The sequence below is a fragment of the Gymnodraco acuticeps genome, unplaced genomic scaffold (assembly GCF_902827175.1).
Source record: "Gymnodraco acuticeps unplaced genomic scaffold, fGymAcu1.1, whole genome shotgun sequence".
In the NCBI taxonomy this organism is placed as follows: Eukaryota; Metazoa; Chordata; class Actinopteri; order Perciformes; family Bathydraconidae; genus Gymnodraco; species Gymnodraco acuticeps.
In genome coordinates this window covers 1,209,266-1,223,509 of record NW_022990838.1, presented here as the reverse complement: position 1 = coordinate 1,223,509, position 14,244 = coordinate 1,209,266, and the positions used below count along the sequence as shown (strand labels likewise).

General features: G+C 42.4%; 1 protein-coding gene across 11 annotated transcripts in view; it reads left to right on the top strand.

The window, feature by feature from the left end:
- Positions 1-14,244, top strand: part of LOC117557273 (RIMS-binding protein 2-like) — an 80,212-nt gene that overhangs the window by 53,411 nt on the left and 12,557 nt on the right. For 6 of the 11 annotated variants that reach the window (XM_034233033.1, XM_034233029.1, XM_034233026.1 and 3 more), the window contains 15 exons: positions 640-723; positions 1,363-1,452; positions 1,650-1,772; positions 1,850-1,954; positions 2,176-2,226; positions 2,890-2,922; positions 4,279-4,459; positions 5,335-5,424; positions 5,832-6,031; positions 7,460-7,566; positions 7,653-7,762; positions 7,849-8,754; positions 11,666-11,817; positions 12,675-13,139; positions 13,502-13,897. In XM_034233033.1, coding sequence (XP_034088924.1) covers positions 640-723; positions 1,363-1,452; positions 1,650-1,772; positions 1,850-1,954; positions 2,176-2,226; positions 2,890-2,922; positions 4,279-4,459; positions 5,335-5,424; positions 5,832-6,031; positions 7,460-7,566; positions 7,653-7,762; positions 7,849-8,754; positions 11,666-11,817; positions 12,675-13,139; positions 13,502-13,897 — 3,093 coding nt within the window. Of the gene's footprint in view, positions 1-639; positions 724-1,362; positions 1,453-1,649; positions 1,773-1,849; positions 1,955-2,175; positions 2,227-2,889; positions 2,923-3,267; positions 3,289-4,278; positions 4,460-5,334; positions 5,425-5,831; positions 6,032-7,459; positions 7,567-7,652; positions 7,763-7,848; positions 8,755-11,665; positions 11,818-12,674; positions 13,140-13,501; positions 13,898-14,244 lie in introns of all 11 variants that reach the window. The other 5 variants (XM_034233024.1, XM_034233034.1, XM_034233025.1 and 2 more) reach the window with 4 other exon arrangements.

The window sequence follows — 14,244 nt, the reverse complement described above, 5'->3', positions numbered from 1 at the left end:
ATAACAGTCAGTTGACTCGATAATAAAAAAAGCACGTTATTTATTTTATCCCATCCTCTGCCCAACAACAGAATGTAGTTATGAGCAGCCGAAGAACCTGAAAACCAAAAGTTAAGTTAAACAGTTGTGATTGTGAAACAGCTGGCAGAACATTAAAGTTCCAATCAGTGCCGCCATCCTGGTCCATTTACGTCGCAGCCCTGATTTGACTGAACAACTCTGTGATATACGTTATTCAGACTTTTTTATTGCACAATCAAGCAAATCAGATCACAGATTCCAGTGTAATTATCATTAGAGTCCTCCTGTGCCATCACTGGGACATTATCTCTGCTGGTGGCCTATAATTAGCCTGTAGTCTCCTTTATAGCCCCCCCCCCTCCCCTCCACACACAGTCACAGCTGTAATAATGGTTGGAGGTCCGGTGGCTGTCTGAAATAAGCTGATTTCTTCTATGCTGGTCCTGGCATGTAAGCTGCATTTAGAATAATTAAAGCATGCTAAGCTTTGTAATGCCTCATTGCCATCAAGCCTGAGGTCAATATGGAAGCTAAAGCCAATGTAAACAGCATTGCAAAACGTAAATAGAAATCAGATTCTGATTAACTCTCCTTGCTTTGTTGTTTTTGTCGATGCAGGAAAGTGAGCTGAGCAAGAAGAGAAAAGAATGTGAAAACTTTGAGCATGAAGTAAAGAAGCGACAGAAGAGATGTCTGGATTTGGTAAGAGAACGTTTTGCTCCAATATTTGCTTTTCCTTTCCCACTGAACATCACCTAGGTGTGGCGCTGCAATTATTTTTCAATTAAAAGCTTTTATTTAGAAGATTGCAATGTCTTTCGTCATATTTTAAGATGTTATCACCTTAAAAGAAATGGGGGGGAAAATATTTTTGGGGAAATTGCTGCCCTGACATGTTGGAGAGCAATGAAAATGTTTTTTTTAAATGATTCACCGCCAACAAATATAGATTGAAGCAGGTTGTTTAGTTACGTTAAAATAAGTTTTTTTCAGAAATTATTATATCTATCCTTTTTCAATACATTTTGACTTTTGGAGAACACTCTAGAGTTAGTATTTTAAATGTTTCGGAAGTCGCAAACAATCCTTCGCCACCACCACTGAAATCATTTTGTAGAGTGTATCATTCTGAATATATAAGTGTGGTCTAATCTTTATGTGTAAATGTGCAGCAATAATAGGCTTAAACAGAATGAAAAAAAATGCTGTAAGAGGTCAATTTACAATTTGATGTTATAAATGAGGTTTGGAACTGTTCGCTACAGTCCTATCATAGTGGACATAAGGATGAGTTTAAAGACATGGCTTGTCTTCGTTTTATCTGAACTGTTTTGGTAACAGGAGAGCCAGCTTGAGGATGAGCGAGGCAAAAATGAGCGACTAAAGGAGGAGGCAGATCTCCTCAGGAGGAAGGCACTGCTGCTCGACCAGGTAAGGGTCTACCTGCTCAGACAAGCTCTTAAAAGGAAATGAGAAGATCTGCGCATGCATTGACATTATGAGAAAGCATCCACCTAGGTAGGACAAGTGTTCTGACTTTTCAGTCCATACTAGTGTGGCAGTCAAATGTAAAATAATATTGTCAATAATATCATTCTGACATAATTCTCCTTTCTCCTGTTTGTCAGACTCGGGCTGAGAATGAGGAGCTGAGGGAAGATCTCTCTGAAGTGACCGCTCAACACAATTCAGTTCTCGAGGAGAACCAGAGACTCCGTGCCAAACTGGAGAACCTAGAGCAGGTCCTAAAGGTACTGCTGGGCTCAGATACAGCTTTATCCCCCGCTGAAAAAAATGGCCTTCTGATATTTGTTCTCTTTCTGAACAGCATATGCGTGAGGTCGCCGAGCGAAGGCAGCAGCTGGAATTGGAACATGATCAGGCACTGGCTATCCTTAAGTTCAAACAGGATGAAATCAAACGGTTACAGCGGGTAAGAACCACAGCCTCGTGTACAATTTATGCATGTTATTAATTTTCTTGCTAGAATCGAACCCTTAGGCAGCTTTTAAGCTCATGTTTTGGGGAATGATTGGCTTCAGCCAGCAGGAGGCAACCTTTGGGCACCAATAAAACCATAAGTGTCAACCGAGCTTGAGAATTTTACGAGCAAACAACAATAAAGGGACTACAATGCCTTTTATTTATCCTCAGGCTCAGTTATACGCCAAGAGGGAGCATGAAGGAGTTGTTCAGATGCTGGAGGTAAGTCTGTGTAACACCCAACACATTATATCTTCACAGTGTAGTGTTTTTATAAGCTCGGAGTTGCTTTCGAGAACGTAAAATGACTTGCTAAAACAAAAATCAATGGTGTCAGACACAAAAGAGTTTGAGAAGACATTTGAGAAAGGAGGAATGTGTTTCAGACTTCCTCAGTAGTTGTCTCATACACTAGTGAATTTCTGTCTCAATTAATGATTGAAGGAGGTGTTTCTTATCTCCCTTACGCCAAGTAAAACAAGTATACATATTTAATTATCTCCCAGGGTTTAATAGACAAAAGACATCTCATTTCCACTGAATCAGCATGAACCTGCAGCACCATGTTTCCTTATCTGAACACCTGGCAGAGAAGCTGTTGCAGAAAATACTCATACTTGTATTTTTGTTCCACTCATGGCCCTGAAAAACCGTTTGAACAGATGGCTGCTCCACCACTGTGTGACGTTTATACTCGCTCTCAGTGTGTGTAAATTCAAAATGAAAGCAGACATTTGATGACAGTGGAAGTCCCCGTCTGTATGATTGGCTGCTGATTTCAAATAATGAAAAAAGCACCAAATAGTCTTCCCCCAGTATACTACAGTATACATTGTGCTCTGTTCTCCACACATTTTGCTAAAATAAGTGTGTATTTTATTTTAGGAGTTGACGCAGCTTGTGTTGCGGAGGGAGCTGGTAGAGTATAGTTGCTCCAGTTTTTTAAACGCTTGTTTCCTTCCTCTTGCTTTGTTTCTCTCACTTGCTGTCACTATTTAAACCCCAAAGCATCACAGGAGAAAGTCTCATTCGCTCTCAAGAGCTGTGTACATGCTGCCTTTTTACATTTAACAGAATATCCTAATTAATTCCAAAGGCAGGCGTTGGCTGAGACACACTCTAGTGATACAGGATTTTCTTGCCTGCCTGGATTCAGACTGCTGTGTTCTCACTTTCTTATATATATTCTCTATCTGGGATTTATTATTTCACAAGCATGTTTACTTTTGTTTTCCTTTTTTGTGTGACCTTTTTGCTAACCAGAGTACACTGGACTGCATGCAGGTACTGTTGCTTGGCCAAATGATTTACTTCCTGCCATAAAAACCTCCCTGTAGATAGAACCACCAAACCCCATACAGTATATGTGTATTTAAATCCTCAGTAATAACTGTCTGTACGTTAGTAAATTCGTTTTTTATTTATGCTTCTTGTGGCCACATGTAATGCTAGTATGTGTTAATAAGGTAATTCACAGATGACGGTGTATCAACACTTATTCTTAAGTTAAAATTGTTATTTGATCTTCTTAGTGGACTTGCTGTGTTAGTTGAGGATTTATTTGAGGATTTGATTTCCCTCTGTGTTGCAGTTCCACTTCAGTTCAGTGTAGCTACATAACAACTGACTGTCACACTAGGTTTTTCTGCGTAGGTGACAGCTAACAGGAAATGTTGTTCACTCAGTTTCATGCAGAGGCTTCTGTCTGATGAGCCTGCCAGGAAACTGCCACCGCAACCTGAAGTGAAATCGGCCTCATATAGAAACTCAGTAGAGCTGAAACAAACTTCTGACAAATAACCCTGCTGTAAACTGGCTTTGTTAAAGTGAATGAAAACAGAAGCGGCAACTTTAACTTCTCATAACCTACACTATATGCACCTCCCTCCAAATGACTTTTACTCTTGTTTCCCCATCTTAGCTAAAGACTTCCCGCCTTTTTTCCCTTTCATCTAAACCTGTATTCCTCTGCTGTTTGTGTTTGAAGCTTCTAGCAAACTAGCACTGACAAAAATCTAACAATATCTTGCAGTGCTTCTTTTTAAAATGTATTATTGATATCTTACATTAGCAGCACATAAAAGTAAATGTTATGCTGCTAATGTGATCCATCTACCAAAATAATCATAAATGTGCACAAAAGCAAATCATGTTCCATGTGTATAGAAAGGCGCAGTAAATGCTAACAATTCTTCACACCGTTGCCCATAAATGTATTGATTTTCCCCATTTGAAGTACATTGTTTGTAAACTGTTTTCATGCTGTATGGGCAGTCCAAGGTACGAGACCTGGAGGATAAATGTCGCAGCCAGAGCGAACAGTTCGGCCTGCTATCCCATGAGTTGGAGAAGTTTCGACTACAGGCTTCGAAGGCGGACCTGGCCAGCGCTGGCCTCTTCAACAACGCCAGCCTCTCGGTTCTGACCAACGGGGTGGGCCTGACCTCGGAGCGAGGTGAGCCACACCACCGTGATATGTACTCACACATGATACAGTAGTACAAGCTGTTTAGAGAGACTGTTAGTTACTCAGCTTGTTTGTTCTCAATCGCTTCCTTACTGTTGCTGTACATTAGAGTTTATATTTAAACAATACAGATTGTTCCTCTTACTGAACTGGTGAGACAAATGCATTGCTTTGGATTATTTAATATAAACTAAATATGCACCTGCTATAACATGATAGCAAAATGTTTGTGGTAAATGAATGAGTTTTGGTGAATTTGCAAATACACAGTGGTGCTTTTGAAGTTACATTGTCACATGATCTTCAGGACAACAGAGAAAGTATTCTCATGTTTTCAGTCTTGTATCAAGATAATAATACAGTTTAAGACATTGTCTAACCATAGTTGTAATGTCATGGTGGATACACTTTGTTGGTGTTATTGGATTCATTCAATTCCCCTGAAACAAAAGCATACAGTACCTTAGGAATCTCGATAGACCGTCAATCCACTTAAAGACAGAATGTATTAAAATCATCCAAATAACTTTTTTAACTTTCATCAGAGATACATTATTTTGGTATAGGGATGATGTTTTGGTAAATGTGTAGTTTCCTTTTAAACAGTAACGTCACATGGGATGTTTTTTAACCCGTGTTTCTCTTTTATGCATCACAAATACAAACTGAGCTTAATCTCAGCTGTGAAGGCCAAGGCATTTCAAATGTCCCTTCCCTCTCAGAAAACTATAGTATTGTAATACCAGCCACACTTCCCCAAAAAATAAAAGCATTAGTGCAAAAATCATCTCTATCTTTCTTAGTGTATCCATCCCACAAATGTCTTCAACCTCTCTTTCCTTACACTCTTCATATGTTTTTAGACTGCACTGATGGCTCATGGGATATGGTGTCTTTGGGCGAGATAGCCTTCTGGAGTCTCGAGGGAGGTGACACTCTCTCCTGCCCTGAGGGTAAATGCTCCGCTCGGTACTCTCTCCGCCTCATTATAAATGTGTCACAAAAGCACGGCATGTTCTCCCCCATTATCTCACCCACACCGTCACAGTCCAGCACTGCCTGTAACGCTCACCAGCGCACAAGGGTCACGCTCTTGTGCTGAGGTGAGAAGTGAATTGGTTAAGCCCCTTAACAGTGCTCGTGTGACACAAGGTAGTGAGACCTCTGACCTCAGACAGATGGAGATGGAGACGGGATTTCTCCTCCTCTGTTTAATCAGCCAGGTTCAACCTTGAGCCTTCCGGCATGTAAACCAGTGACCTGACCCACCTTGCCGCTCGTGGACCAGTTTAACTAGTGAGGGTCGGCGCTGTCTATTCAAGTCGTGGATTATGTATATCCTCTTCCCCTCTTTTACTAGATGTGGCCGCTGCGCTGCGTCTCGGGTCCACCCCCCACGCTGCAGGGCTGTCCAGGGTGGAGCGCTCGCCCGTCACCAAGCATCGAGAGCTGCCCACCATCAGCGTCAGCAAGTCTTCCTCCAGCAAGTCAGAGCCCACGCACCTCACCCCCAAGTCTGACACGCACCTCAGCCCGCACAAATCAAGCCCAACTCACGAGGTACAGTGCATCCCTTGTAACGTGTCACAGAATCAGGAGTAAAGATCAGAAAATAGTGAAAAATGTCCATTCCTTTTTCTCAAAGTCCAAGGTGATGTGTTTTACTGTCTAGTTTTGTCAGATCCCAACGATGTTCACTTTAATAGGATATAAATAGGAGAAAGCAGGAAATCCACATATTTAAAAGCTGACATTTTTGCCATAGATTTCATGATTAACCTATTGTAAAATGAGTTGCTGCTTTCAAGGCAAAGCGATATTGACCGAAACGTACAGTAAGAATATATTTCACCTCTCATATTATAAAACAGTGTATAGGCATGGATTAACACTTAAAAAAACGTTGTGAAACCCCAGTAAGATGGCTACTACATTTGAAAGCTGCCTTAACACCTGCATGTGTTGGGTAAGGTGTTGGTCGTAGGTTATGTCATGGCGCAGGACTCCTGCTGCATGCATCTCTCCTGCTTTCTTTGTTTCCACACAGACATGCAGAATGCTCATCAAGATTACCAAGACGAAAAGCTATGCACAATCAGATTGATTGCGTGGATTTAATGGATTAAAATCCCTCCTTAGCTTCCATGTCATCTCACGCGAGCATACACTGTAGCTGAATATGCTCAAGCTCCCTCTGCTCATTCATAGGGTTATGAGGATCCGCCATGATTAATTATTTTGGTCTGGTTCTGCAGGTTCGGTGGTCTTTTCAACTAGTCTATCCTTGTCTGCCCACATTTCAATAAAGCTCAAATGTAGTGAGATAATCCATTTGGCGCTATGGATTGTGAAGGTTATACAGCAGTAGTTGTAAGGTTTTCCCAGGGAGCTATAAATATACAAGCCCTCTGTTGTGATGCGTGTAACTACTGTTTATGGAAACTATTCTCAGGTACAATGGTGTTTCTCCACAAACTTGTTGATATTAGATCACCATATAACAAATATATTTTACACAGTATATTCCCAGTTTCTTTTATGGATTTACGTTCTGTGCCCATAGTGTATATTAGAGAAGAATGACACATTTGTTCTGTCTTGTTTAGTCCTAATATCTGGATTGGATGCTTTAATCAATAGTCAAAGTCTATGTTAGAATTATGTTTATTAAATGTATTCGATACAATTATTTTTTTGTTGCATATCTGTGTATGCATGTTATAACTTGTTATGAGTTCATAAATTCCACAATTGAATGTCAGACCTGTACTTTCTGACAAACGGCTATTTTATTTTTTCATTTATTGACGTTGAACACATGGGACTACTGTTTTTGTTCTCAAATATAATGAGTATAATAAAAATAGAAAAACTCACTTTTCAACTCCAGATTTGTACTTGGCAAGCCCAGAGAACAGTTTCATCAAAACTAAATGAAACATATAAGTTGCTTGCACAAACGTCATCTTCTGTCCATGGTGTTCTCAGGTGGACACCGCCAGTGAAGTGGAGGAGCTGGATATTGACGTCGCCCCGGTTCCTTTCACAACCAGCAGAGCAGCGGCAAAACTTCAGGTCTTCATTGCAAGATACAGGTAAACTAAATCATGAGCTAACTGTTTCAACAGTTTTCTAATGTGTGATTAAAAGTAACTTCCTTGCTAATCATTCATTTCTACAGCTATAATCCATATGACGGCCCCAATGACAACCCTGAGGTGGAGCTTCCACTCACTGCCGGAGAATACATCTACATGTATGGAGACATGGATGACGATGGCTTCTATGAAGGTAAATATAATGTAACATTTGTTGCATCTACATTTTTATATTACTGTCTTGGCATGGTACTCAGTGTTCAATGTGATTCCTTGCAGGTGAGCTGATGGACGGACGGAGAGGGCTGGTCCCCTCTAACTTTGTGGAACGCGTATCGGACGACGACGTCATGAGCACTCACCACCCAGAGACGGGGGACATGTCCCATAACTCCCTGCTAGACAGCAGCCTGCACAGTGCCAGCCACCAGCATCACCTCCAGATAGGCAGGACCGTGGCCCCAGCTGCCCCGGCTGCCCCGGCTGCCCCGGCTGCCCCGGCTGCCCCGGCTGCCCTGCCCCCCCCCTCAGCCCCCTCAGATTCAGCATCGGCCTTGGCTGTCCCAGCCCCCCTCACCAACGGCCTGGACCTGGACTTGGAGGAGGTGGGAGTGGACGTTGTGCCTTACCCACGTAAGCTTACCCTCATCAAGCAGCTTGCCAAGAGCATCATCATTGGCTGGGACCCTCCGCTGGTGCCGGCTGGCTGGGGCAATGTGTGGAGCTACAATGTGTTTGTGGACCAGGAGCTGCGGCTCAACGTGCCCTTCGGGGCCCAGACCAAAGCAGTGCTGGAGAGGCTGGACATAAACCTCAAGGCCTACCGCGTGTCAGTGCAGAGCTTGACGGAGAAGGGCCCGTCGGACCAGATGCGCTGCAGCATGCTGGTCGGTCGGGACGTGTGTGTGGCGCCCACGCAGCTGCGTCTGGAGAGGATCACCGCAACCTCTTCCTACCTGTCCTGGCTGCCCAGCAACAGTAACTATGTGCACATTGTGTCCTTGAACGATGAGGAGTGTGAGTTGGTGAAGGCTGGCTGCTGCTCGCTGTGCCTCAATAACCTCCTGCCCAGCATGCAGTACATGGTCAAGGTGGAGGCGCGGCCGCACCGCACGCCATGGGAGTTACCTGTGGAGAGACGGGAACACAGGAGCGCCACCATCACCTTCACCACACTGATGGCAGGTCAGGATGATCAGATGTTCTCTAAGGGAGCCATGCTAACTACACTAACACGTAGTATATGAGACACCAATAAGACAAACATTGCTTCATTAAAAATGAAATCATATCAAACTTTTATGATTGACTGGAGTAATTGCCTGTCTGCCTAAAATGTTCAATGCAGATGAAACGTTTTCAAAAAATAATCTTTTAAAAATAATAACTACAGCCTGATAGTGTAGCTAGAAATATATAAGTAATAAGTACATTATGTGTTTAAAATAAGCTGCTCCAGTTATATAATTAGAAAATCCTAAGCTTGTATTAGTTCAAATGCACTTAAAAGTCACTTTATTTTAATGCATATCCTTTAGTGTTTATACAAATAGATTTTTGGTTAGATTCATGAAATAAAGACTGTCTCTTGTTTTTCTTCTAGGACATAATATTTGTCAGTGTGGTGAATTGTGAAGCTACTAAACGAGTCTTAAAGAGGCTGTTGTTAACAAGTGGCTAAAGAGCCTTGAGCTCACTGGTGCTGATGTAGAAGACATGCACCAATGTTTAGTTATTGCCTATAACGTTAGATTTTTACTAATGGTCAAAATGGTGTTCTTTTGTGAATATTATCTGCTCAACTTAACGTGAAGGTATCATAAGCGTTTGTTTGTTTGACTCAAATCTTGTTTTCTGCAATTATCCAATATGAAATGAAAAATCAGATTGACTTTTTGTAAAGGGCGATGCTATCCTCGGTGATGTTCTAAAAAACGTCACCACTGCAGCACTCTATTCATATGATATCTTATAATCAGTTGATTGTCTACCTCCCACACAAGGACATCAGTTTATTCATGAGAGCTGCTCTTGTGTGCTGCTGTGACTCGCCTCTCTTTTACTAAGCAGCAAAACCACCTTGGCACAGAATGCATTACTTCAAAGAGGCTTCATTATCCTAAAGTGTCCTTTGTCATTATGTTTCATATTTCCGTGCCCTGCCAACAAAGCATTGCGCAAGAATGAAAGGGTAGGCTCAAAGAATTGGAAATCTGTGTGAAGCTCAAAGCAAGGACTTGGTCATTGATGTCACTCAACAACATTTCATTTTACTGAATAGATACTTTTAAATGCATATTTGTGATTGGTGTCGTATTGGATTTTATTTGTGTTTCCCTAAATGATCATTCAAATGTGCTTTAGTTTCAAGCCCACAGTCTTGGAACTCAGGTATATTCATCTTAAGTGTCTTAATGTCCCGTTAGAGTTTAGACTTGTTATCTGTAGAGTAATATTCCCATTGAGAGAACCAGAGGCGGATTTAGGATTGTAGGAGATCCGGGGCTTAGCCCAGGAGTCGTTGGGTTGGGGGGGTGAGGGTGCAGGGGTACAGTGCTATTTTTTATAAGTGGGGGGTGGACCGAACATCTTTTAGGGGGGTCGTCGCCTCCTCTAGGGGGGTCCGGGGGCATGCTCCCCCGGGAAGATTTTTTTTAAATGTTGAAGTTGAAAGCATCAATCTGGTGCACTTTGAGAGCAACATTAACCCTACCTTAATAACACCTTAAAGCGGACAAAAGGCACTGGAGAACACTCATTAACACCCTTTAATGAAGCAAACTAATGCCTTAACTCACTCAAATAGTCGTTTACTTATTAAGGTGAAACGAATGTGCGTAGAGTTTTAAAGGATGCGGATAGTCTCACCTTGATTCTGGCGCATTGCTTATCGTTTTATAGATCTATTCTCATCCACCATCTTTGTTTGTGACGTAAAGAGTGTAACGGCCCGTCCACACAGCGGCATGCGTTGACGCTTGCCGGTGGGCGTGTCTGACACTCGACCAACAACCAATCACATGAATCTCCCACCCCTGACACACAAGCAGCGGTTTGATTGGCTAGAGCTTGTACTGGCATATGATTCGATTGGCTGACGCTTCTGCCGAGGTGTCAAAAGTTGAGCATTGCTCTACTTTTGCAGCGAGCCACGCCAGCAACGCTCCGCGTCGCTTCCCACGATGCAGTTCGGCTAAAAGTGACGTCACCCCATTCAAAGTGAATGGGCAGAAGCGTTGGAAGCTTCAACGCACGCCGCTGTGTGGACGGGCTGTAAGAGTCACGTTTCTGAATCGGACACTCTGAGTGGATGCAGTCACAGCCAATCGGAGTCTGATTCAGAGGGTTGCCTGTCAGTTCTGTTGTTATGTGTACTGAAACGAGAGCCGGTATAATTCCACGCGTGAAAACTAAATAAAAATTGGAATACGTTATTTTAGTGTCTTAAAAGTAGACTGAGGTATGAAGGGTTAACGTTACATCCTAGGATAATTTGTAGTCATGTTCTGTATACATACTAACATATAAGGGTATACTTAGTGTGGTTACTCCATGTTTACTAGCTATAACATTAACGTTACATCACTCTTTTTCACTTCTTACTCAGTCAGCCAGAGATATCACCATTAGATTAACAAACCTGAAACATCATCCATTTCTTGACTGCTGGTGATGACATTGTTGTCAGCTGCTGATACTGCTGCTGCTGCAGCTTGTGGCGCCTGCTTCGATGACAATAACTTTCTAATATCCATAACTGTATAGGCTATTAGCTTAAAACTCGTCAGGCACTAGGAAGGATCACTTCTTCTTCAGGGCAGGCTACGCAGTACGCAGGCTAATGTCCCACAGTGGCTGCCTCTCTGGTGGACTCCGGTACTGCACATTACTCCCGAGACGTTTTTTAAAAAAAGTGAAACATCCGGGGCTTTTCAGAAAACATCCGGGGCTTGAGCCCAAGTAGCCACCCCCTAGCGCCGCCACTGGAGAGAACCCTTTTTGAACCCTTGAACCATGTTTTCAATTTGATATAATTACTTGATTCTATATTTATATTAAAAACGTCTTCATGTGTTGCTTGCCACTGGCTTTGCAGGTCCCCCCGATGCTCCTCTGGATGTCCAGCTGGAGCACGGCCCCTCCCCCGGCATCGCCCTCATCAGCTGGCTGCCTGTCACTATAGATGCTACCGGGACCTCCAACGGAGTCAGGGTCACTGGATACACTATATATGCTGACAAGAAAAAGGTAAAAACGTGGTTATTTATTGTTAAACATTCCTGTTAGGGATACATACAATTCATTATTTCTTCAACAGATAAAATAACGGATAATTTCACATTTTGTCATTTCAAATGTAGTTCATAACCTATAGTTTATTAACACATGGGGGTAAGAAAGGCTACGATGTTCTGAGCAAAAATGGAAGGTTATATATTCTATTCTACTGAAATTATATTGTTAACAACAAAAGTAAATAACACTTTTGACTCTTCAAATATTTGTCTCTAGTAACAGACATAAAAAGCTTGCATTGCCAATAGCAAATGTGATTTCTTCTTCTAAAAATGTATAAAAACATCCACACCAGAGATGACTTGTTTGGCTGCCTCCTTGTTTAGTCACCACCACTTAAATTATCAGAATGTTTAGATGATAAACATGCTAAGTCATCAAATCCAATATGGCTTTGTATTATCAGCCCATAATGTTTTGGCTATAATTCTATTATCAGAATAATACTTATTAATATACATTTCCCATTATCTTCTGATAATGTATCACCTCAATATATATATATATATATATATTCCTCTCAAGCAAGCAGTGCAATTTATTGTCAGTATATATAAGGGCTGCACAATTAATCAAAGAATGTTTGTTACCGCAATATGGAAATCACAGTAAGCCTAATATTTGTTAAGTAATAAATCACTCCATGATCATATATTTTTAAATGATAATGAGAATAATGATGCAAAATGATCTTGTCTCCTATCACAATTGTAATATTAGTCAAAATAATCGCAATTAGTTTCCTGTTTAAAATGTTTAATGTCAATATGATGTGTGAATTAAATGATTGTACCTGTTGTCCTTTCAAGGTGCTGGAGGTGTCTTCCCCCACAGCGGGCAGTGCGCTGCTGGGCCCGTCTCAGATGCAGTCTCTGCTAGCAGCTCAGGAGCTCACTGTCCGCACCATGTCCGTCCACGGGGAGTCCTGCGACTCTCTGCCAGTCAATGTGCCCACCAAGCTGGCTGCCATCATGGCAGGACCGGCCCTCCCCGCCCCAGTTATGCCACCTCAGCCCTGCACCCCTACAGGAGTCAATAGCCTGTCCTCACCTCCGTCCTATGGGAACTGTGCTGCCAAAGTCTCCATGCTGCCATCAGACTCAGACACCTCTGGCCTCGCAGGGGAGGCTGCTGCCAACCCTTCTTATGCTCTCCACTCAGAAACTCTTCACTGGTCTGCTTCATATGTGAACGCCTGGGCCAACCCCTCCTCTGCTGCTGCCTTTGCTGCGTGTGAGGCCGCATTACCTGCAGCCTCCAACATTATTCCAGTGGTAAACATTACTCTTCCATCCTTGCGTGCATAAAGGGGCAACTATGTATTTATTTTTCTAGATCAGAGGTTTTTGAACTGCTAGCCATGCCTCTACAGGGTAGTGTGGAGGGTGAAGGGATAGTCTTTGTCCATCATAAATAAACATCCATCAATCTGCAAATAGATCCTATACATGCCTTAGAATAATTCTTCTTTAAATGATAACTGTCTGTAAATCCATGTGTACACCTCAAACAGGAACTAATAATAGCTAATTTAGCATATTATTTATATAACATATATCAAAGTTATCCTAAACCTTGTCCATTTCTACAAAAATCAAGTGAACTAAATTGTGAATTGACTGTTTCTCATCTTCAGGTGAACGTGATCTCCCCGACCTCCTCAGCCCCTAGACCACCTCCAGTAGCAGTAGCTGCCCCAGCCCCAGTGATGGTAGCAGCAGCAGTGGCAGCAGTGTTGGAGCAGCGCAGAGACCCTGACAGCCCTGGGATCGTCCGTCCTTTCCCATCCATCTCAGACTTCATCGAGAACCCCAGTGTCAGTGCCAAGCTCGGGACCCCTGAGCGCATCCCTACCCCGCCCAAAGCCCCAATCACGGACCTCCTTAACCCTCAGGACATTAACATCCACCGACCCCCCAGCTCCTCACCGCTGGAGTCCGAGGCGGAGGAGGATCAGGAGAACACCCGCATGGTGTCCATGGAGGAGTTCCTGAGACACGATCCAGAGCCGACATACAGCAGGAACCAGCAGGTCAGCACAACCACTGTTTGAAGTAGTTTCTCTTTACGACAAAAAATAATGTTGATTTGAAAAGGGGAATGAAATCTTTGGTTGAGTCCTTCAAAAGTGTCATATTGACCAATAACCATTGATGTAATCATTTTAAAAGTAAAGAAAAGGCAGTTTTTATATGAAATAGATGAACATTTACAAATAAAGTGGCTGTAATAAATCCCTAAACACTATTTCTTCGACTTAAAGGGTACAACATTTTAACCTGCATCCTATTTTTTGTTTCAAAGTGACTAAGGGAGGCAAGAAAAAACAGGATTCAGGCTGAAAAATATCCAAGTTAGCCTTATGGGAATTACTTAGAA